This window comes from Rhea pennata, chromosome 4 (genome assembly GCF_028389875.1).
Source record: "Rhea pennata isolate bPtePen1 chromosome 4, bPtePen1.pri, whole genome shotgun sequence".
Classification (NCBI taxonomy): Eukaryota; Metazoa; Chordata; class Aves; order Rheiformes; family Rheidae; genus Rhea; species Rhea pennata.
The window spans coordinates 25,638,657-25,660,463 of NC_084666.1; the positions used below are offsets into that span (position 1 = coordinate 25,638,657).

At 44.0% G+C, this 21,807-nt stretch overlaps 1 protein-coding gene across 1 annotated transcript; it reads left to right on the forward strand.

The window, feature by feature from the left end:
• Nucleotides 1–13,798: 13,798 nt before the first annotated feature.
• On the forward strand, nucleotides 13,799–18,615 carry UCHL1 (ubiquitin C-terminal hydrolase L1). The gene is made up of 9 exons (XM_062574605.1): nucleotides 13,799–13,951; nucleotides 14,067–14,078; nucleotides 14,301–14,429; nucleotides 15,136–15,286; nucleotides 16,659–16,744; nucleotides 16,820–16,867; nucleotides 17,378–17,447; nucleotides 17,820–17,878; nucleotides 18,179–18,615. Exons 1-9 carry the CDS (start codon nucleotides 13,919–13,921, stop codon nucleotides 18,263–18,265), a joined length of 675 nt encoding a protein of 224 aa, XP_062430589.1. The 5' UTR covers nucleotides 13,799–13,918; the 3' UTR covers nucleotides 18,266–18,615.
• The last annotated feature ends 3,192 nt before the right edge of the window (nucleotides 18,616–21,807 follow it).

Sequence of the window (21,807 nt, forward strand, 5' to 3'; positions counted from 1 at the left end):
CCGCCTGCTGTATCCTGGTTTTCCTACTGCAATAATGAAAGCCAGAAACAAAGATAACTGAGCAGGTTTAGAAACCCACCCAGGAGAATGTATTATTTTCACACTGGATATGGAGTCAAGCGGCAGCATGCGGGTGGGGGGTTAAGCATCCACATGGCTGACTGACATCAGTGATTCCCTCTAATGAAGTCCCTCTGGACTACACGAGGGCAAAAGCTTGACAACAGCTCAGAGGCAGGCAGTTGTGCTGAGATGGGTTTTGAAAGTTACCTTGCCAGCACCGATGGAAAGATACAGGCTGTGTTCTCAAGTGAGAAAAACAAAGACGATCAAACCTGAAAATTTAACTGCCTGAACATATTTGCCAAGTGCTACAATGAGATAAGCTTGAGGGAGAATCCCTAGGCTCAGCTTGAGACGAATGAGGTGAAGAGAGAATCACAGCATCATCCAGAAAGGTTAGTAGTGAAGTTGAAAGGAACACGCCTATGGGTTGTTCTTTGTGATTAAAACCTTATAAAAGATTTGGGATATTTTGCTCCTTCACCTTCTGATGAGCTGACGAGGTGCCGTATTAGATTAACCAAAGAGATAGAAGGAAGCCAGAGATTATTACAATAACAAAATGGCAAATCTGATAAGTCTCTTAAGTGAAAACAAATTCAGCAGTCCTATTGAAGTGACCAAGTCTACTTTAAAATTTAAAATTTAAAATCATTTATAATGGTAAATCTATTTATCTGGAAGGGATGATTTTTCCTACGTATTCCAGAACCATTAATAATTCCCTCCCTGGCTTTATAGCTCTGCTTCTGATGAGAGCAGAACTTTCATGAATTGAGTACAATTAAATAGGCTATTGCAATGAATAGGAATATAACGTCTTTAATTAGGAATATTCTTGTTTTTAGAAGAACACATTGCCATCTATCAGCCTAAAGAACATAAATAAATATTGCAGCACGAGCATTACAGCGATGAACAACAACAAACAATAATTAGGCAAAAATGTGATAGTTCAGAGCAAAGCACTTGGAAACTATACTTTAATACTTATTTAACTTAAAGAGATTATTTTTTCCATTCAGTCCATTTACATAAAGTGAACATGATCAATCTTCTAGATATGTATTAAAATAATTATATTTTTATAAACTAAAACTCACATTTCAATTGATTCTTTCAGATCCAGAACTATAGTGACCATCCAAGAAAGCCCCCAAGTAATTTTAATGATTTGTAATCAAAATGTATCATCATGATCATGTTAGGAAGGGCCAACAACCTCCTGAGACATCCGGAGATGATTCATGGAATTCCAGTGTTCTCAACCGAGGATGCTTCCCTCTTTTAGCTTTAGCTACTGGAGAGATGACAGACAACTATTGGGTTTTCCTTGATAGGGATAGGGATAGGGGATAGCCTATTAAGATGTTTCCCTGACACAGACAGCCAGGCAAAGTGCCCATAAATTCACGCTCCTTTGATGAGTAGTTTAAAAGTACTGCTTTGTGGTTTTCTTTTATGTGGTTAAAATTGTGATTCACCTTTAGTTACAAAGTCTATATAATGCACTTTGGATTACAACTTAGTAAGCAGAGTCATAAAAATAAAGTGCTGAGGAAACTACATAAGGAATTTCATATACATCCGAAATGGACTCAGACTTCTCTGAAACATTGCCAGGTGGATATGCTACTTGCCTAGGCTCGGCCAGTCTCATCAAATACAGATCTCCTGTTTTAAAGCAATCCAATGTGTTAACTTTCCAAGTACAATGAAACAGTTTCTGCAGCTGGGGCCTTAAGGAATTGATACAGAGCAGTTACCATCTCTGTACAAGGACACAAACATCTAGGGAAATAATTTGTAGTCACAGCAAACAGAAAAAAAGAGACTTTTTTAAGTTGTTGGTTCAAAAAAAAATCATGCTGCTATTTCCTTTTGCTATTTCTGCATTTGAACTATGACTGGAAAATTTATTTTGGTTAAAGCAGGCTGTTGCAACAAAAATGACTGATAAGTTTAAGTTTCCACTGGAAAATAACTGTCTATAACCTACATTACAATGGTGGTTTGCAGACTTCTACTTTGGGTCTGACCGTGCTTCTAAATGTTGTCTCACACAGTTTCTTCCTTTACCGCCTTTCGGTATCAGCTTTTTACTCAAGGGACTGTTTGTCCATATAGGGGATAGTTAAAGTATATAATGATCCTATTTCTTGAGAAACTGTTTCTTACTGCGATGTAGAAGAGCACTGAATATGGAATAAGCAATACTACCATCTAGTGGTGCAACTGCAGTTTACTATTTCAAAGAAACCTATACTATCAAATAATCTTTTGCTGAATATTCATGTACAGTTCCTAAACCTAAGCTTATCACAGAAAATTAATTATGAAAATTCAGTTATAGCAGAACAGTAATTTTATATGCAACATCCTACTGGATAAGCTCAGGAAGTGTGGGTTAGACGAGTGGACAGTGACGTGGATTGAAAACTGGCTGAAAGGCAGGGCTCAGAGGGTTGTCATCGGTGGCGCGGAGTCTAGTTGGAGGTCTGTGGCTAGTGACGTCCCCCAGGGCTCAGTACTGGGTCCCATCCTGTTCAACTTCTTCATCAGTGACCTGGATGAGGGGACAGAGTGCCTCCTCAGCACGTTTGCTGATGATACCAAGCTGGGAGGAGTGGCTGACACACCTGAGGGCTGTGCTGCCATTCAGAGAGACCTGGACAGGCTGGAGAGTTGGGCAGAGAGGAACCTCCTGAGGTTCAACAAGGGCAAGTGCAGAGTACTGCACCTAGGGAAAAACAACCCTAGGCACCAGTGCAAGCTGGGGGCTGACCTGCTGGAGAGCAGCTCTGCAGAGAAAGACCTGGGAATGCTGGTGGACAAGAAGTTGACCATGAGCCAGCAATGTGCCCTTCTGGCCCAGAAGACCAATGGTCTCCTGGGGTGCATTAGGAAGAGTGTTGCCAGCAGGTCGAGGGAGGTGATCCTGCCCCTCTACTCAGCCCTGGCGAGGCCTCATCTCAAGTACTATGTCCAGTTCTGGGCTCCCCAGGACAAGAGAGACATGGAGCTACTGGAGAGAGTCCAGCGTAGGGCTACAAAGATGATCAGAGGGCTGGAGCACCTGCCCTACAAGGAACAGCTGTGAGAGCTGGGCCTCTTCAGCCTGGGGAAGAGAAGACTGAGGGGGATCTTACTAATGTGTATAAGTACCTGAAGGGAGGGTGTCAAGGGGACGGGGACAAACTCTTTTCAGTTGCCCCGTGTGACAGGACAAGAGGCAATGGGCAGAAATTGAAGCACAGGAAGTTCCGCCTGACCGTGAGGGGGAATTTCTTCCCTGTGAGAGTGACAGAGCACTGGACCAGGTTGCCCAGAGAGGCTGTGGAGTCTCCTTCTCTGGAGATCTTCAAGGCCCGCCTGGATGCAATCCTGTTTAACATGCTCTAGGTGACCCTGCTGAGCAGGGGGGTTGGACTTGCTGATCTGTAGAGGTCCCTTCCAACCTTACTGATTCTGTGGTTCTATGACTCTATGAATACTTTTGTAACATGTTCACACAGCTTGCTCCGACATTGAGTCTCCACCTTAAAATACTAAAACAAATTTCCACAAAGAACAAAAGACACCATACACATTATACATGCAGCTAGGAGATTTAAGAATTAGACTTGTGGCATCTAATTTTTCTTTATGGGCTTGAATGTACTCTTGTTTACAGAGTGGACACAGGGTTCAGTATCCTGGTCTCATTTTTTCCCAGGACTTGTGTGAAAGCATATTGTTCTCTTGTTATTCTTAGTTCCTGCCTCAGAAGTGCTTCCCAGGCAAGCATATAGTTAAAGATTATTTCTGCCTTGTAGAAACTCTCAGTTTAGTTTTCTTCCCCATGTTATTTACTGAGAGACATCAGAACCTCAGATAGGATTACTCCAGCAGTTTGATAAAGCCAGGAACTAAATCAAGGCTGCCTATTACACTAATGGACCCCTCTACCATCTACTGCATTAGGTATCTCAAGCACATTATCACTGCTTGAAGGAATGCTGTATGGTACAAGTTCAGTCTGGAGCAATTTACAGGTAAGCCTAGGGCCAGCAATTTGTTGTTTCTTGATGTGCCAGGCAAAGCAGAATAATAATTTCCAAGTTTCTTCCTCTATCTAGTTCTTCAGCAGTGCAAAGTCCTGCATCTGAGAATTGTTGTAAAGTAAGTTATAAACAATAATCTCTTAGATATTTGAGTAGAGGTAATTCTCTGGTCTCTCCTTTCCCTGTTGCACAGCAGTATAGTGGGAATTCCTGAAGGAGGAGCACCGAGGAGGCTGCAGCCTGCAGGCCACCCAAACTCCCCCATAACCCTATGCACTGATCCTGCTCCTCACTCATCCAGACCTGGGCAGCGCCATCTTTTTTAGCATTATAGGGCGGTTTTCAGGGAGGCAAGTACGATGACAGTGCTAGTTCGCAAGCAATCACAATATTTGAAATAGGAGAATTATAAGACTTTACATGTACTAAGGGATCACTGCAGGAAAACAACCTGTTTTGAACTTCCTTCTACCTACAGCAGCCAGGAAAGTGAAGGCTGTTTGTAAGAGAAAACAGCTATTAGTGCACAGCTTCTCAATCCTACGGCAGCTGTTTAGGCACTTTGATAGAAGGCAGTGGGTGCTTTCAGAGTGGAGTTTTCCACTTTTCAGCAAACTCCATTTACTCTTTTATGTGCTTCTGGCAGACAAAAGTATTCAAAAGTCTTGTAAGAGCAGGGCCTGTGGTTATAGGCAGTTAAGTAGAGGAACTTGCAAAATTAATGTCTAGCCAGATTTTCTTGTCTTGGATGCATAAACTGAACGTGAGAAACAATAGCCCTGCTTTCTGATGGCTCCTGGAGCATGTGGGCTCCAAGATTTTCCTACACCTGTGAACGCGGGAATATGAAACAGGAGTTTTGGAATGCAGCCTGCGTTTGAGGCTACCAGTTTTCCACAGTTTGAGAAGACAAAGGTGCAAACAGCACAACATAAAGCGCCGCTTAGAAGTTTTAAACACTTTACCATCACTGGCAGTACCCGTCTCTCAGTCCCCGGTACTCCCTACCTTCGAGTAGGTTACGGACACCTAAGGGCAAGTGAGCCACTGCTTCGAGGCAGTGCAGTGATACAGTGCCACTGAGGCCAGTCAGGAAATTCAATGGCTATCCCATTCATATCTATATTCACATTTGCATCCACTAATAAACCTGATTTAAGGGCATAGGAAGATAAGATAAAACTGGAAACACTAGGCTTAACTACAGCAGAAGGCCAGAAGGCCATTGCTTTGTCTCTGAAACAAGGGAGACAAAAGTCCAGTGTATAATGCTCTAAATACAGCTAGAAAAAGCCAGACTGCAAATTCACTCAATAGGAATTTTGCCCTATGTGTATAAACATACATTGGAAAAGGTTGCATGTTTTGTGTTTCTATTTACAGCTGCAGAATGCGATACAGTCCTATTGTTTTTGTGATCTGCAGTGTATTTCCTCTCACCATCTAAATATTTTTGGTATATGCATTCACAAGCTAAACACCTCCACTAAAATAAATCAGACTGAAGGGCCAAATGATGACAGTCTTCATATCTACATTCGTTTTGAGTAAACACTCCCCAAAAATGCTGTTAAACTGAACCCTTGGGAAAACAGATTCTCCATCAGCGAGACTGTCTCCATCAGTGACAAACATTGTCTACACATTCTCTGAAGATGGGGGTGGTGCTGGTGGAAATTCTCTCCTCCTTGAAAAGCATGGAAAAATTCCCAGAGCAAAATTTCCAGAGAGGAAAAAATCTTCCCTTTTCTCCCCTTTGCTGATGCTCCGAGACCAGCCTCTGAAGATTTGCACAATGCAGTACAGAGTTACACTTTGAGAGCTGCTCAAGGCAAAGGCAAGCCTAGAAGGGAGGGTATGTCCCCACTGGGCTCGTTTCACTGTGTTTTTAATATTAATTGCTTGCAGTTGAGCCAGTGCTAATAACTTTCAGCCAAAGACATACACCAGAGTATCAAAGCAGCCAGGCCTCTGCAGTGCTCTGTCCCCCAGCTGGTAAAAGCACCATGTACAACACAACTGCTTTTTATTAGCAGTGCACTGGATGGTCACCATATGGAAAATGCTGCGACAGAATTAAGGCTTAACTGAAGGATTACATTCTGCCAGCTGTACTACCAGAAAGTGGTTATTAATGTGGGGTTAAATCTCATTCTTACATATTTTGAAACCAGAGGCTGATTTTATGAGCACAAGTGAAGAGCTACTGTTAATTTGTAATTAACGCTGGAATCAGTACAGCCAAGACAGTGAAAATCTTGGAGGCTAGAAAATGCGTATTGAATTTCTCTAGCATGACTAAGGGATTTGTTAAATGCTTCTATGCACTGTTAGAGAGCAAAAACGCAAGAGCAGCTCAAATCTAGGTCTGTAAGGCTTTAGATCTACTGTAGTCACATCAAGAAAGCGACAGAGCTCTGCTAGTCTGAGTCACTCCTGAGTCACCAGGCTTCCTGAGCGGCACGCCAAAAATAGGTACGTTCATGTGGCTCGGAGCTCTGAGATACTCCAGAGGCTTCAGGGAGCGATGAGGAGGGGGAGCCTGGCAATGAGTCTGATGCAGAAAATTACCTTCCCATGCAGTACTCCATAGCCAGCCCGCTTCAGGATGGGACTAGATAAACAGGCAGGTCTCAGGGTTCTGCAGGGACATCAGGCTCTGGGCTTCCCTTACTGGGTTATCACTAGCTCTGTGTCAGGAGAGCTCCCCAGGTGACGCAGCTCTTGCAGAAGAACCATGCTTGAACGTCTCACGAATTGTGTGGTTAAGCTTTACTTCAGCGAGTTTTTCTAATTAAAAACAAAAACACTACATTTCTCAGAGTGTGCACACGCAGGTCAGGAAGCAAATCTTTTGGCACAAACTCATGCAAATATTGTGGCATGCACGTCTCCATTGATGTATAGGGCTTTAAGGTAGTTTGTATTACGTATGACATTTTTGTTATAGAACTAGAGTTTTCAACAGAACTTAGGGGCAGAGGTTGAACTAAGCACACTTCTCTTGCAATCTATATCCATGCGGGTACATATATACAAAATTACGCATATATATATATATATGTGTGTGTGTGTGTATATATGTATACCAAATAGAAACATTTCACCAGAAAACTACTCATTAGACACAGTAAGAGTACAGGACCATGTCAGATGTCTAGGACAGCAAGCATCTTTCATGATTCTGTGACTGAGCTAAGCTAAATGGCCTTAAATGGCCTTTTTATAATGGAGGCTTTGTTGTTCACTTATTTCCAGTGTCAACTACATTAACATTCCACTAAGGGTCTTCATTTGTTTAAAAAAGATAGGATGAAGAACCTCTGTTTCGAGTTAATCCCACCACTACCTGAATTAATTCCCATCACTACGACCCCTTTCCTCTCCACAAAATTCTGAGAGAGAAACCAACCCTCTAGGACATAGTGCAAGATGGTTTGTGCTGCTGAACTGGAGGAGTGACAACATTTCACAATAAAACCCTTTCACATTAGAGGCCTTGTCTACGGGTGCCTCTGTTTTTAAGCAAGCAGGAAGAGTCTCTTTTTTGTGCAACGGACACACTAGGTTTTGCTGTTTCATTCTGGCAGAGCCCTCCCTCTAACCTCATCAAACAGCAGGCAGGCTAACTTCTTTATTTGTGCCTCACATTCCCCTGATTAACACCACAGCCATGCTGACACGGAAAGAAAACACAGGTGACAACAAACTTGGTCAAGAAGATAGGTCCCTCCTCAGCAGCCCTCTAGGACGTATTTTCTGCTTTTTCCCTGGAAAGGTTTCATTCCTGAGGATGGAGATGGCAGACGGTCCATGCCTTTTCCTTGGCCCCACTGTGATGCACCAATAGAGGGGTACCCGGGATTCTTTCAGGCTCTGGGATTAGTTGCACTGAACTCAAGAGACTCATTTGTCAAGTGAGAGAATTTATTGGAAATAAGAGGTTATAACAAAGCTAAAAGTACAGTAAAGGCAGAAATACAACAGAACTGAAAATACATATACATATCAGAGTTCTACAGTTAAATCACAGGTGCACGATACTACAACCGCTCTTGCCCTTTCCTTGAGGGCCACCCCTCCGGTAGAGTTTTCCCTGGATTCTCAAACAAGGGGTGCACGGTACAGTGACCACTCTCGCCCTTTATGGGCCACCCCTCCTGTAGAGTTTTCCCCAGATTCTCCTTACCATGCCACTGACATCAGGGGTGTCCTCACTGACGAGTGGGTCCAAGTCCACCACAAGCCTAGGTGGCTGGCGCTGGTGTACTCTCTTTTACACCGAGTCAAAACAGTGCCAGCCCCAACATACCCGAAGCTGTAGGCTCTAGTCAGTAACAGTGTGCATCTCAACAGACAACCTGGTGCTCAGCCCCCAGCGCTGCCCCGCTGCCCCGTGGATAACAATGTGCCCATTAATAGGTTGTTCTACAGGAATGGCTCCGAATGTCTAGGGTGTCCCTTCTCCTTTGTCTGGGCTAGTCAGTCACGGGGTCATAGGAGGATGTGTCCCCAGGCCCTACCCACTGTGTGGTGGCCGTGGTGCACCCAGGGCTCGTTAACCCTTGGGGAGCACCCAAAGCAAACCATCTGGAGTCCCAAGCTTGCCTATGTGGTGCTTGTGAGCCACATGCAACTATACCTGAAGAAGGGCAGCTCTACCTCCTTAAAGCACTAACGAGTCCCTGTCTTGGTATCCTTTTAGTTGACTGACAGCACTCCTCAGATCTATTCTTTTCCTACTCATCTCAGACATAAGAGTGGATAGTGCTCAGAAGTTGATTTGGAGAAGTTTTTTTATTTTATTTCACAGGCAACTCAGTCTATCTGAAGTAAACTCTCCCAGCAGTCTTGAAGGAGAGGCTCTGAATGTTTTCTGGGTACTATTCACTGGCTGAAGAGTATTCAAGACCAAGTCTAAGAGTAGGGTCTGCTAATTAAATTGTAAGTGAACCAACTCAAGACTACAGGTGAGGAGCAGGCTGAGTTCACCCCAGGATGGTTTGGCAGAACACACATTGGGGCTTAGGTTTAGCTCAGTTGGTTAGCGCGTGGTGTTAATAATACCGAGGTCATAGGTTTGATCCCCATATGGGCCACTTTTTTCAGGGTTGGACTAGATGATCTCCAGAGGTCCCCTCCAACCTTACCAATTCTATTCTACTCTATGATCATTCAAGAAGAAAAATAAGGCATAGTGTTATACAAGAGAGTATACTGCAAGAATGCAATGCGGTCATTTACACCTCTTTAGATCAGTAGCTTTATTCATAGGACTTCTCTTGTTTTCTCTTGTACCTGATAATCTGGGGAAAGCATTGACTGGATGAAAATGTAAGTAGGAATGTAAGCCCCTATTACAGATACTGTCCAGGCATCACACATTAGCCATTATGTGTATTACACTAACGCATCTCACAGAATGAGGTCCTATTATTTGAGATGTATTTTATACTTGTAGGTAAGAATCCTGTGCTTAAGAAAGAACAGGTTAACTAAACAAAGGTAGAGGAAGAATGGATTGTTCTTTCTTATAGAGGAAAAAGGGTCACTTGCTAAGGTCAAATGAAGGAAATGTGAGGAAAGTAAGACACATACAGATTACTCAGATTTCAATATACTGTCTTCCTCTTCCATTGAGACAAGCCCTGCAAGCTTGCATATGAAGTGAAAACATTTGGTTGGAAACAAATATTTTCATGTCAACAGTTCATCTCTCCTGCCTTTCTTAGGGGAAAGAGAAAGGAGTTTACTCTTTGTTTGACCTACTTTTGCTGTGAAGTAAAGCATACCATTGCTGTGTCTCTGACAGACATCATCACCGTATGCTGGGCATGATTTTGCAGAAGAACAAGGTGAAGAATCTTCAGCATCCTGCCAGACAAATCTGACTTCAGGAAAACCAAGGCCATACTCTTCAGAACTGAGTCTCTCAAGACAGACTTCTAAAACTACATTTTTGTACTTCAGGGAACACCTCCACCTACAGATTTCCATAAGAGCAGTTACATTTGGTAGGGCTTGCTTTTATGTGCTGGAGAACTTGGCTGTAGTTCACAGCAGTTGCAGAGTCATTGCTGGCACTCAATACATGCAGAGGTAGTCCTTGGCAGAAACAGCCCCTTTCAGCAGCCTGACTTTCATCTGCATAGCTTCAGTGTCACTCTTCTCCAATTGAGCTTCATCATAAGTTAGACCTGGAGTTTACATCCTTCAGCATCTCTCCACTTCAGTAATCCTTAGCTATCTCTCAGTCAATACATCCCCTCCTTGTGCAGAAGGGGATAGGAGAAGATACTTTTCCAACCTCAGGAGCCCATATTAAGCAAAAAAAATTTTGCCTTTTTTTTCTCTTTCCCCTAATCCCATCTCAGCTCTGAGCTGCTTCAAATTTCTTTCAGTTCCTGGTCTTACACCCTCTTTTACAACTGTCACCTTGTAGACGTTCTATCCCAGAGCTCCTGGCTCATTGACTTGGAGAGCAGCTGTCTACAGTCAGGTGCTGAGCAGTAATTCAACTTACATTACCCTATAGTGCTGGGCTGCAGTCACTGGGAGTCTTCACAGAAATATTTAAATTAACCTATCTGCAATTCGGAAATAGAGGCACACACCTCTTTTCCTATTCAAAGCCTTCATGGACACAGGCCAGCTATAATAGCAGTCATTTGTGTTTATCCTCTTGATATCTCTGATGTTTGAAGGGAAGGCTGGGGCACTAATATACAGGAATTATTGCTCTGTTCCAGGCAGTTTACCAGAAGAAAAGGGAGGATGTTACTATCTTATGCAGAACCCTGATGCCCACTGTCACTTGAATGACAGTTTCAGATTTTTGTCATGTTTTATGTTTAGTACCTTAAGACAATGAGTTTTCACAAGCATCTAATCTGTGAGAAAGGTCTTCTTCAGCTAATCCCAACATTTTCATTTTGAAAAGCTAAGTATACATTCGGTGGTGCAGCTGGAGCAGCAGTATAGAGAATATACTGTATTCATTTAGTGGAACTTGCATATAAATGCAACTGCGAGCAATTCCCTTACATCTGTCCTTTAGATGGTGCAAGCATAGATGTGTGTAGATATACTAACATGGAAAACATTAATAGTAGAAGATGAAGATTATGATATACTAGCTTTCCAGTTACTTACTACATACTAGTACTGCATTCTAGTAAATGGAAGGAAATTGTCTTGTTTCACAGCCACATACCTAACAGGCTAAAAGCCTGTCATGCTTTCAGTAAGCTATGCATATGTAATCCTTGCAAACCGTTGCTTGCCTTACCAGGCTTATGGCAGTCCTACAGAAATCCCTAATAAAACTACTGAAAATTTCCAAAACAAAAAATAAAGTCTGTCCTTACCATATGTCATAATTTATATTTCAAACATACATTATCATAACTTTAATTATGTAAAATAATTGGTAAAGATGCATATTCTTTTTTCATTTCCAGGCAGTTAGGATTGGAGCCATCCAATGAAACACAGTAGACCTCTACACCTGAGTTGGGTCCTGTAGATTCCCATTATAGTCAATGGAGAGAAACTGGTGTTTCTAGAACACAATTTTTCTCAGCCTAAAGTTGACATCTCCATTTGGACCACTGACCCTTGCTCTCAGATCTTTTCTTCTCACTACTGATTGTGAAGGGAGCCTAGCTGTCCCTATGGTAAGTGGATGAATACCACCTTAGTTACACTATGACTTATGTCAGGGCTGCCTTAGCCACATACAATTTAAGCAGCTCTTTGAGTACTCTTCATTTCTAAATAGGTCAATCTCTCTCCAGCAAACTCCTATGATATAACTGACCTGCAAAAAATGCCTTCAGGCAGCTCAGCAGAGATACTTCACTCTTTCAAGAAATCTCGAAAACCTCAAACACACTGTAGGGCAAGAGCCTGCAAAGGGGCAGTTACCAGGAAAGCACCGACTGGCAGTAAGGGGTTCCCACGGGAAGCAGTGGTGCACAGCCCCACCGTGCACACCATTGTGCACACGTGCATCTTGCTGCACCTGGCCCTGGCCATCACCAGCAGGTTAAGGTCACAGGGTGCTTGTTTAGGAGGAAGGGGAAAGGGAGTTAAGGTGATTTCCAAGAATGGGTTTTCTTTGCATCCTCCTATTGGGAAGTGAGTCATATTACAGGAAAAGGAGGAAAGGTCCAGGTCTGAGGGTCTTACCTGGAGAGGTGAGTGTTTTCCAGGACGGTGTAGACAGTGCAGCTGAAGACAGGGACTTGGACTGGCTCAGGGTTCAGATTCTGGTGTCAGGATAAGAAAATTATTTTCTAAATCTTAAACTTCTCCCTGTCTTTCAGTTTAAGGTCCCAATTCAAAGAGAAATTTTGCTTAGAAATTTTGCCACACTGGGTCCAAATCATCTTGAAACAGGGCAGGAGGACACAGAAAGACATCAAAATAAACATTTTGCAAACATTCAATTGATTGCATTCTTTTATTCAGTGTTTGCTTTAGTTTTGAAAGATAACTGTGAAGTATCTCTTCATTATTTTGCATAATTCACATTGCTGGCTGTTTACCAGCAAAATCTGAAAGGCTGTTTGAATTCCATGCTACATCTAATACTTCAGATAGGTTGGTTTTGTTTTCTTGTTCAGGAAGAGATTTTCTAGTCCAAAGACATTGCATGTTGAAACTATCAAATCTTGAATAAAAGACAAAAAGCCCAATATTTTTTAAATTAACTTCACTGAGCAGTTTTTCTACTTGAACATAAAGACAGGAATTTGTTGATTCAAACTGCAGAGATGCAATCAGCTGACAGACATATTTCATGACACTTTCATGATATTGTTAGATTTTTTTTTTTTAAATCTAGCAATTATATTGAATACTGAAACTATCACATACTTCATACGACACACACACTGCAAGGTCGAAGAATTAGTGACCTTTCAGGCACACAAATGCAGATAAATGCTTTCAAGGCGAACAAAGGTCTGGTGCCGGGAGAAACGCGTTGCTTTGTACGCTGTTAGCAACGTGGCAGCAGCCGAACCCTCTGGCGCTGCCATGTGCCCGGATGCTACGCGGCCAGCGGGGTTCATGCGGGTCTGTGGCCTCCGCCCGGCCCTTCTGCTCAGGGGAAAGGTGTTGGCCTGCGATCCACCAGCCTGCATCATGCACCAGTGGCCTAAACCCAAATTGTGCGTGCACCTGGAATTTAATCCCTCTAGAATACGAGGTAACAGCGATTAGGGCACGAAGCACAAGCAGTGAAAAACTGCAGAAGCCTCTGGGGTGTGTGTGGGGGGGAAGGATGCTGAGGGAAGCTGAGCCCCGAGTATTTCTAGCACTTTCTCGATAACGGCGTAAGACGAGCCTGGGTCCCTGCTGCAGCACAGCCTGCTTAGGCTCTCCTGCTCCCACCGAGGAGGACCAACGTTTGGCCGCCCCCCCGGGGAGGGCAGGCTCCAAAGCGACGGGAGCGCCCCCCCTCCCCGCCCCGCGGGTCTCCCGGCGGCTGCCGCTGCCCGGGGGTCGCAGCCGCACGCCCCCCTCGCGGCCCGGCACAGCGACCCTCCAGGGTCCCCGCTACCGCCCCGTCGCGGCCCGGCGGAGCCCCCCCCCGCCGCCCCCCGCCTTGGTCGTGCCCTGCTCCTCCCTCTCCCCCCGCCGCGGCGCGGAGTGGGCCGGCCCGCCGCTATATAGCAGCCGGGTGGGCGGCTCCGCGCCGCAGCGCCGACGGCCGCGGGGGTGCGCGGGCTGTGTCGCGGAGGGATCGCCGTACCTGGGGCGCAGCCTGCCTTCATCCCCCTCATCCTCGCCGCCGTCGTGCAGCCATGGCGTGGCAGCCCATGGAGATCAACCCCGAGGTGCGCAGGGGCGGCGGGGCCCGCGCCCGCGGGGGGGGGGGGGGGCACTTGGGGAGGGGGTGGCGGCGTCGAGCCTCTCGGCGCTCACACCTATTGTCTCCCTATTGTCTTCCAGATGCTGAACAAAGTGAGTGCCCGTCGCAGGACCGCGCGCGCCGCCGGCCCCGCCGCCTCCCTGCGTGCGCCCCTCCCGCCCGCCCCCTCCAGCCGGCCGCGGGCCCCGCACCTGCGGAGCGGGGCCGGGGCCGCGCCCTGCCCTCGCTCCCTCCCTCCCCGCGCGGCGGCGGCGGCGCGTTGTGCTGTGTCACCGGGGCGCGGCGGCGGTAGCGGCTCGCTGTGCCCCCTGCAGGTGCTGTCCCGCCTGGGCGTGGGCCCCGGCTGGCGCTTCGTGGACGTGCTGGGCTTCGAGGAGGAGGCGCTGGGCGCCGTGCCGGCGCCGGCCTGCGCGCTGCTCCTGCTGTTCCCCCTCACGGCGCAGGTAGGCTGCCGTCCGCCTCCCGCGGCGCCGACGGGGCGGGCGCCGCCCTGCCGCCGCGCGTGGGGCGTGCCGTGCCGTGCTGCCGCCACGCGGGGTTCCGGCTGTCACCCTGGCAGGCCGGGGGACGCCACTGCTTGTGCGGTAATGGCAGTTCTGCTTCTGTGCCGAGCCAGTCTGGGGAGGCCTATGGTACTTGCGCATCACTGATGCATTTAGTCCAGCTCTGATGCTGAGGATGCAGTGATGAGATCACTCCAGATAGTGATGGATTTTAAACTTGTCAGTCACTGTTGTGATGGTGAGGTAGTCATGGAGGAAAGCTACCTAAAGGTATGAAGGCAAACGTGGAGATGTGCTGAGCAGCATCACTAAAAGGACCAAGGTATCCTTGAGAGAGGCTCTTCCATTTCCTGTCTGTTACATGCTGTGACCCCCCCCCAGCTATTTCCAGCATATGGAACAGATGGAGAGGCCAAGTACAGCACCTTTGAATATGACTGAGTCATGCGGGTAGTCCATTAAGATTTGGCTTGCATCCAGTATAGACATAGGGTGGTTCATGGGACCTGTGCCACAAAGATGACTTTCTGGGTAATTCCTCTGTCCAGTCTTGCTATTGCCTCTCCTGCACAATTGACTTGCCTACTAGTTTTCCCAACAAAGAAATCACTGTGGCTAAATGCTCAAAACAATTGCGTGTTTACAGCATGAGAACTTCAGGAAACAACAGACTGAGGAAATAAAGGACCAAGAAATCAGTTCCAAGGTGTATTTTCTGAAGCAGACTGTTAGTAACTCCTGTGGGACAATTGGTCTGATACATGCAGTTGCTAATAACAAAGACAAACTGAAACTTGGTGAGTATGAATGTTCTGAGATGCTTGAATTTCATTTTTCTTTTAAACAGGGAAGTTGAGTAGGTAGGGGCTATAGAAGACTGCGTGAGGTATTTTGTGCTTTGGCAAGCCAAATTAAAGCATGCTGTGCTACTTCTGTTGGTAAGTGGGTTTTTCAGCCCTTGCTGAGAAACATGGTCTCACCTACTGCCTGAATTACAGGAGTAATTACAGGCTTTTACTTCTGCCTGGTAGCTGCAATCCTCTGTCCTTGTAGTGAGCAATGCTTCAGTAACAGGTCTGCAAAGGGAAAAGGCAAGCAATAGGACTGGACAGTCTGTTACAGTTAGGAATTATCCTATTCAGAAGTGGTTATTGATACTGTTAATGTAACCTGAATGGATGGATACTATCTTCATGCCATTTACATGTCCAAGACAGACTTGCTCAGGGTAGCCTGTAAAACTGGTAGGTTGACCTTCCCATGTGAAAATAGCATAGGATGATATGGGCCTATAAGACTGTTACCTAAGAGCAACCAGAACTGTTCTCTCATCTGACGGAAGAGGGTATAAAACTGGCCTAGTAAGTGATGGCTGGAAACAGTTTCCTGGGAGAGAGGATTACTAGGTCTTGTCAAAAGATTTGTCACTGAGTTAAGGAAATAATTTATTATTATACAATATATCCTACCTCTTAAAGACCAGAGGTCTGCAGAATATAAGATAACTTTGTGTTATAAGGGGGAAAACTCAAAGCCTTTTGAGAGGTGTGGGATTCCTTCCTTTACAAAGGAGAATATGTATGGTAGGCTAATATTGCCTCATTCTTGAAAAGATTATCTGAAATGGCACACCCTTCAAATGACGTCATATCTGTCATTCGGTACTACGAATTCAGGTAGCATGTCTTAGTACTTGGTGCTTATTCATGCACTAGAAAACCAAAGCTTGGCATGCACAAGCACATGTACATTTGAAGGCAGTGAGATTGTACCAAAAGGCAGAATTTTAATTTATCCTACTGATACTTTACTACTGATGCCTATCTTGAAGTTCTGTGCAAGATGTGACTAAGCACTTCTGCCAAACATAGGGGAGCATAGCAAAAGCCAAGTTTTGCAAGTCAGTCCCAGGACTTATACTCTAGACAAGTCCTAAAGTATCCTGAGGCACTGGATTTCTTACTGTTTGTGGTTTGTCATCAGAAGATTCAGATAAATAATTTACTTCCACTTTAAGTGGCAGTAGAAATGTACTTGTGCTAAAGATGGTTCCAGGCACAGTGACTTCTAGTTAGTATAATAAGCATTGTGTATTGTGGGCTACACCTGAATAGTAATTCTTTTTTTTTTTAACCTATGCTGAATAAAATTTTTGGTTGCTTTGTGCAGATGAGGGATCTGCCCTGAAGAAGTTTCTTGATGAAACAGCTGACTTGTCTCCTGAAGAGAGAGCTAAGCGTTTTGCAAGTAATAAGGTATATGAACTATACAAACTGCTGATAGCTCTCAGTGCTTAGGGCTATAGTAACCTATGTCTGCTTTCTCTTAAGGCCATACAAGATGTCCACAATTCTGTTGCACAAGAAGGACAATGTCGGGTAAGAGTTGAATGAGCAAAATCTAGGATGGAGGGATGGGTATTGAAGGTGGTAGAGCAATAAAGTTCTAGGTCTGGCAAATCACTTGCAGCTCACAGGGAAGGAGAAATGACTAACTAATGGATGAATGCTTGTGCAGGGTTTCTTCCTCAAAAATGCATGGAAAACTTGAGTCAAGACTTCCTGGATATGTACTGAAAATGTGACTATGGTAAGATTATTGGAGCTTGACATAAAGAATCTCTTGACTTTGAGATCTGAATAATTGGTCTTGCCTCAGAGCTTCAGCTGACCTAAGTTGATGGTCCTGTCTTGTTGAACAGCTATCTGACTGAACAGTCCTCTACTGTTGATTTCCTCTGTCTTGGGAGAACTTCCTAAGGTGTTCTAGCTCTTGTAGTTACAAGTAGGGTTCAGACTGTATAGTAGGCTTTCTTTTTTTTTCCTTTTTTCTTTCTTTTTTTTTCTTTTTTTTTAACCTAACGAATGTATCCAATGGTCTGTCTTAAGGTTGATGACAACAGCGTGAACTTCCACTTCATCCTGTTTGTCAATGTGGATGGACATCTGTATGAATTGGGTAAGGCACTGAGAATCTAACTAGAGTTTGACTAGGCTTGGGTTATTTTGCACTGTAAGTGTTCAGGATAAAGGTTTGCTGCTAGCTGAGCTTCACTAAGGGTTTTGACCAATTCAGGATACAAAATAAGAACCTTCTGTTGAGTGCCTTAATGTAAGGTGGGTTGCATTGTAGGCCCAGGACCCTAGTAAAATGTGTCGTCTCATGTAGAGCTGAAACTATTCAGTCTTTCTCTCACAAACTATATGTTGATACTGTATTCTGAACTTGTCCAGCTATCTTCATGTGGGTAATTATTTCTTGGGCCTACTATGCTGAGTTCTAACTTGAAAATAATAAGTGTACTTAGTGATGCAAGACTTTCTTTCACAGATGGGAGGATGCCATTTCCTGTAAACCATGGCACAAGTTCAGATGACTTGCTATTGAAGGTAGGACTTCTCACTAGCTGCATGTTTCCCAGGCAACTAGGCTTCTGAAATGGTGAGGCATGCTTTCAGAGTATCGCGGCAGCTTTCTGTGCCTGCTTGCTGTAGCAGCTAGTGCTTCTCATGCTGTGGCAACAAGGTAGTATTGTGCCACGGAACTAGATGTCTGATAAATATATGTACCTGTTGGTAGTACTAGATACTAATTAAGTTGCAGTGACCCAGTGTAGAAAGCTACACAGCCTTTGGGGATCTAGACCAGCATCGGTATTCTGCGAATCTAAATAGCTTTTCTTCTTCCAGGATTCTGCTAAGATATGCAGACAATTTACAGAACGTGAAAAAGGAGAAGTTCGTTTTTCTGCCGTGGCTTTCTGCAAGTCTGCCTGAGAATCTGAAGAGATGCAAGGAAAGCAGTCTAATAGCACACCAGTAAATGCAGTCTAATCTTCAGTGCTTCAGTATTTGTTAAACACAGCTGTTCCAGTAATTTGAATTGTTTCCACCCTTTGCTATACACAGAGGCAACAATGGTTGAGCTTATGCTAAAGCATGAGCTCAAGTTTTAACGTGAACGGTTTGGACACATCAGATGTCTTTAGACTTCTGGTTTTGTTCTTTTTCCACATGTTAAGTAGAAAATGCTTAACAGGGCTTGTTTAATCTGTGTCTGTAAATTGAGCTGTTGGTTGATATTTCCTTGTCCTTAATGAGAATAAACATTCTGCTGGAAAACAAAATGGACTAAGTGGTAAATGTAACTTTCTTCCAAAAGTAGCCCGCAGGCATCCTGTAAGTCTTCGGGACCTTCAGAGGTTGTTCATAGTACTGCTCTGAGGAGGAAGTCATAACCACCGGGTTGACAAGCCAGCTGCAGCTTTTTCTAGTGTCTTGAAGGCCTTTAAGGATGGGTACACCCCAGTCACTGGGAATGTTCCAGTGCTGTACTAACCTTTTCCTGATGGCCAATCTGAAACTCCCAAGTTGCAGTTTGACATCTTTAATGCACTTAAAGTACAGTGGTGAGATGTAATAAATGTGTACTAAAATGTCAACTTCAAACTGGTTTTACTGAGGCTTTCTATTGTGGACACTACAGGTGACAAAATGCCGACTAAGTGAGCTTTGAATTGTGGAAAGAAAATAAAATTCAGGTTGCAGGGGTAGGAAAAAGGTGGTGGTGGGGAAGTATTAAAAATAAATTCTTAGCTTCAACTTTGTTCTCTTTTTAAATAGAACTTGTTCTTATCTCAGTCTGGTTGCTGGGGCTGTTTGTGCCTGCTTCAGGTAGCTGTAAGAAGGGGTGCAGTACCTTTCAGCTCCAGGCCTTTCTCTTTTAATGCACTGTATTCCAGCCTTTGCCTATCAGCCGGGTAGCTCTCCTGAAGCTGCTTAGTGCCTGGTAACGTCATGTGCTCTACCACGGTCTCTGTCTGTATGCTGCAAACTGTACCTGGCTTCCAGAACCCTTTGAAGTCTTACTCAAAAAGAGCTTTGATTACTAAAGCCATGTGTAGTCTGAATGTGTTATGTACTGGGCCTTGTTACTACACATAATTTACCTGTTAGCTGAAGCTCATTACTCTAAGGAGTAGCAAAAGGTCTGAGTTCTTCACTCTAAACATTGTCTCAGCTCCTGTTAGTAGGAGGGTGAAAGCCTGCTGTCAAGGAAAGGTCTGTGATGCTTTGCTGAATTGCTGTTTTCCACAGTAGCATTTTACTCTGCTTGCTGGTAGATGGTGCTGTGAGGTGGAGGAAGGCCTGGCATGGTCTCTATGCTGCAGCCTCCTGCTCCAGCCCAGGCCAGGAGCAGTGTCTTCTGCATGGTGCCCGCCAAGGGGGGCTGCAGCTGCAAGCAGCAGCATCTGCAGGAGGGGGTGTGAGCACAGGAGGCTCCAGGCAGCAATAACCATCAGAGAAAGGAATGGTAGGAGGGGGCAGGAAAAGGAGCAGAGCCTTGTCAGCTGTACGCTTCCCTTGTGCAAGCATGCTCTCGTTCTGCGGGGGACCTCTTTGTCTTGAAGGCCATTGCCTATGGTGCCTGCTATATATGACTGCCTGTGTGCCATTAGACAGGTAGCCAGCAGTGCAGCTACCCAAAAGTGCATTTGAAATTCTGTATTTTTTGTAGTGATTACAATAGTAATTTTATAAAATTTATAGTTTTTAACATTACCGAAGTTATTCTAATGTTTCAGATGCTTTCATTCTTCTACTCAGACTTCTGGATTTTGAATCTACTTAAAGGCAAATATTTGAGTAATTTTGGCTTTGTAAAAAGTATGCAAAAGGTTGTGACAAATGCTTCTTATTTTCTCACCTTGTGCATCCTGGTACAGTCTCTGAGGAGAGAGTAATGGAAACAGCTAAGGAGAACAAATGTTACCCATCCACTCTGCATATAATGTCATTAGTAAGACCTCTCCCTTACCAAAATTACCACAGGGACCTGAAAAACAACTGGGCTTTTCTCTGAAACAAAGAGAAAGATGAATTGCTGGGAATGGAGAAGACTTCAGCAGTTGGGAGTGAGTTGCTCAGGGGGAGGATGTAGCACAAGCAGTGGGCAAGGACCTGAAAGCTGAGCAGATGGAAGCTTTTGCAATATTAATAGTGCAACTGTTCCAGATGTTAAATGCATTCAGAAGCATAGTCACAATGCACAGAAGTGAACGTGTACTAAGTCAAAATCTTACAGGATAAACCATAAATAGGAGACAAAGAAGGTGTTTTTAAATCATATCACATGCATATAATCTCAAAATACTTCTTATCCTTAAAACTTATTTTAAAGCTGGTTTTATCTATTCGCGAATTATTCTTGAATTTTAATCTTTATCCATTGTGTTTAATATTATAGCAAGTGTTTAGACTGAGAAGTATAAATGTCTATGTAGCAATCCATAAAGAAGCCTAAAGATACTTGGTTTTCATGAGGAAGTACTCTAATAATTTAAAGTTTTCTATTAATCACATTCCCTCTGAAAACAGGCTCATTTTTTTCTTGTCTTTGCCTGTTTTTCCTTTATTTTTATCATAAATTTATAATTCCCTATGGAACTGTTACATTTCCTCAACTTCCAGTGCATCCTCCTTGATTAAATTTACACTTTTGGCCTTCTCCATTTCTCATCTAGAGCCATGAATGTTTTACCTCTGAATTTGCATAGTGATAACTGCTGGGAAAGGGCAGATGGTTTGCAAGGTTGGCACTGTTTTATATCTGCTCTGGAAGGCATCTCTGACTGGCTGTTGTTGCTGCTGCCCTTCCAGACACATGAAGAATTTACTGAGTAATTATTTAACTTATTTGAATTAATAGGTTCCTGCAACTTTCGTGCAACTTTCCAGAAGTGAACTCTTAGCATGTCTAGTTTATTTCAGAAATAGGTCTTGAAAATGTTCAGAAAATTGTGTTACTAAGAGTAGCTGCACAGTGGAGGATAAATAAAAATACTATTCATTGACATAACTAGCCCTAGAAATATTTAATAAATGCTTAAATAATTGATACATAGTTGATATTTACTAAATATTTAAGTGTTTCAGGTAGGATTTCTGTTTAGACCTGCACATTGCTGGCTCAGAACAGTGCCCGCTATCTTTGTAAATGGAGTTTTCCTTTTGCTGCTATTTTGAAAGCTATAGTTAACCTATTCTGAAGGTGGCAGCATTGTGAAACTTTCAGCGAAAAGTCTGAATTAAGTGCAATGAGTGGCAAAACAGACCCAACAGCCCATTTAATTGACTGCATACATAACCTTAAGCCCCTACATAGTCCTATTGCTTTCATTGGGCCTGCTCACGTGGTTAAGTGTACTTCTGAGTTCAGACATCTAATCCTTAACTTCGTCAAAAATTAACTTAAGCCCCATGTAAAATCTGAAGCCTCCTATGAGTGTGTACTCCTTTGGCTGAAGTTCATAGTTTAT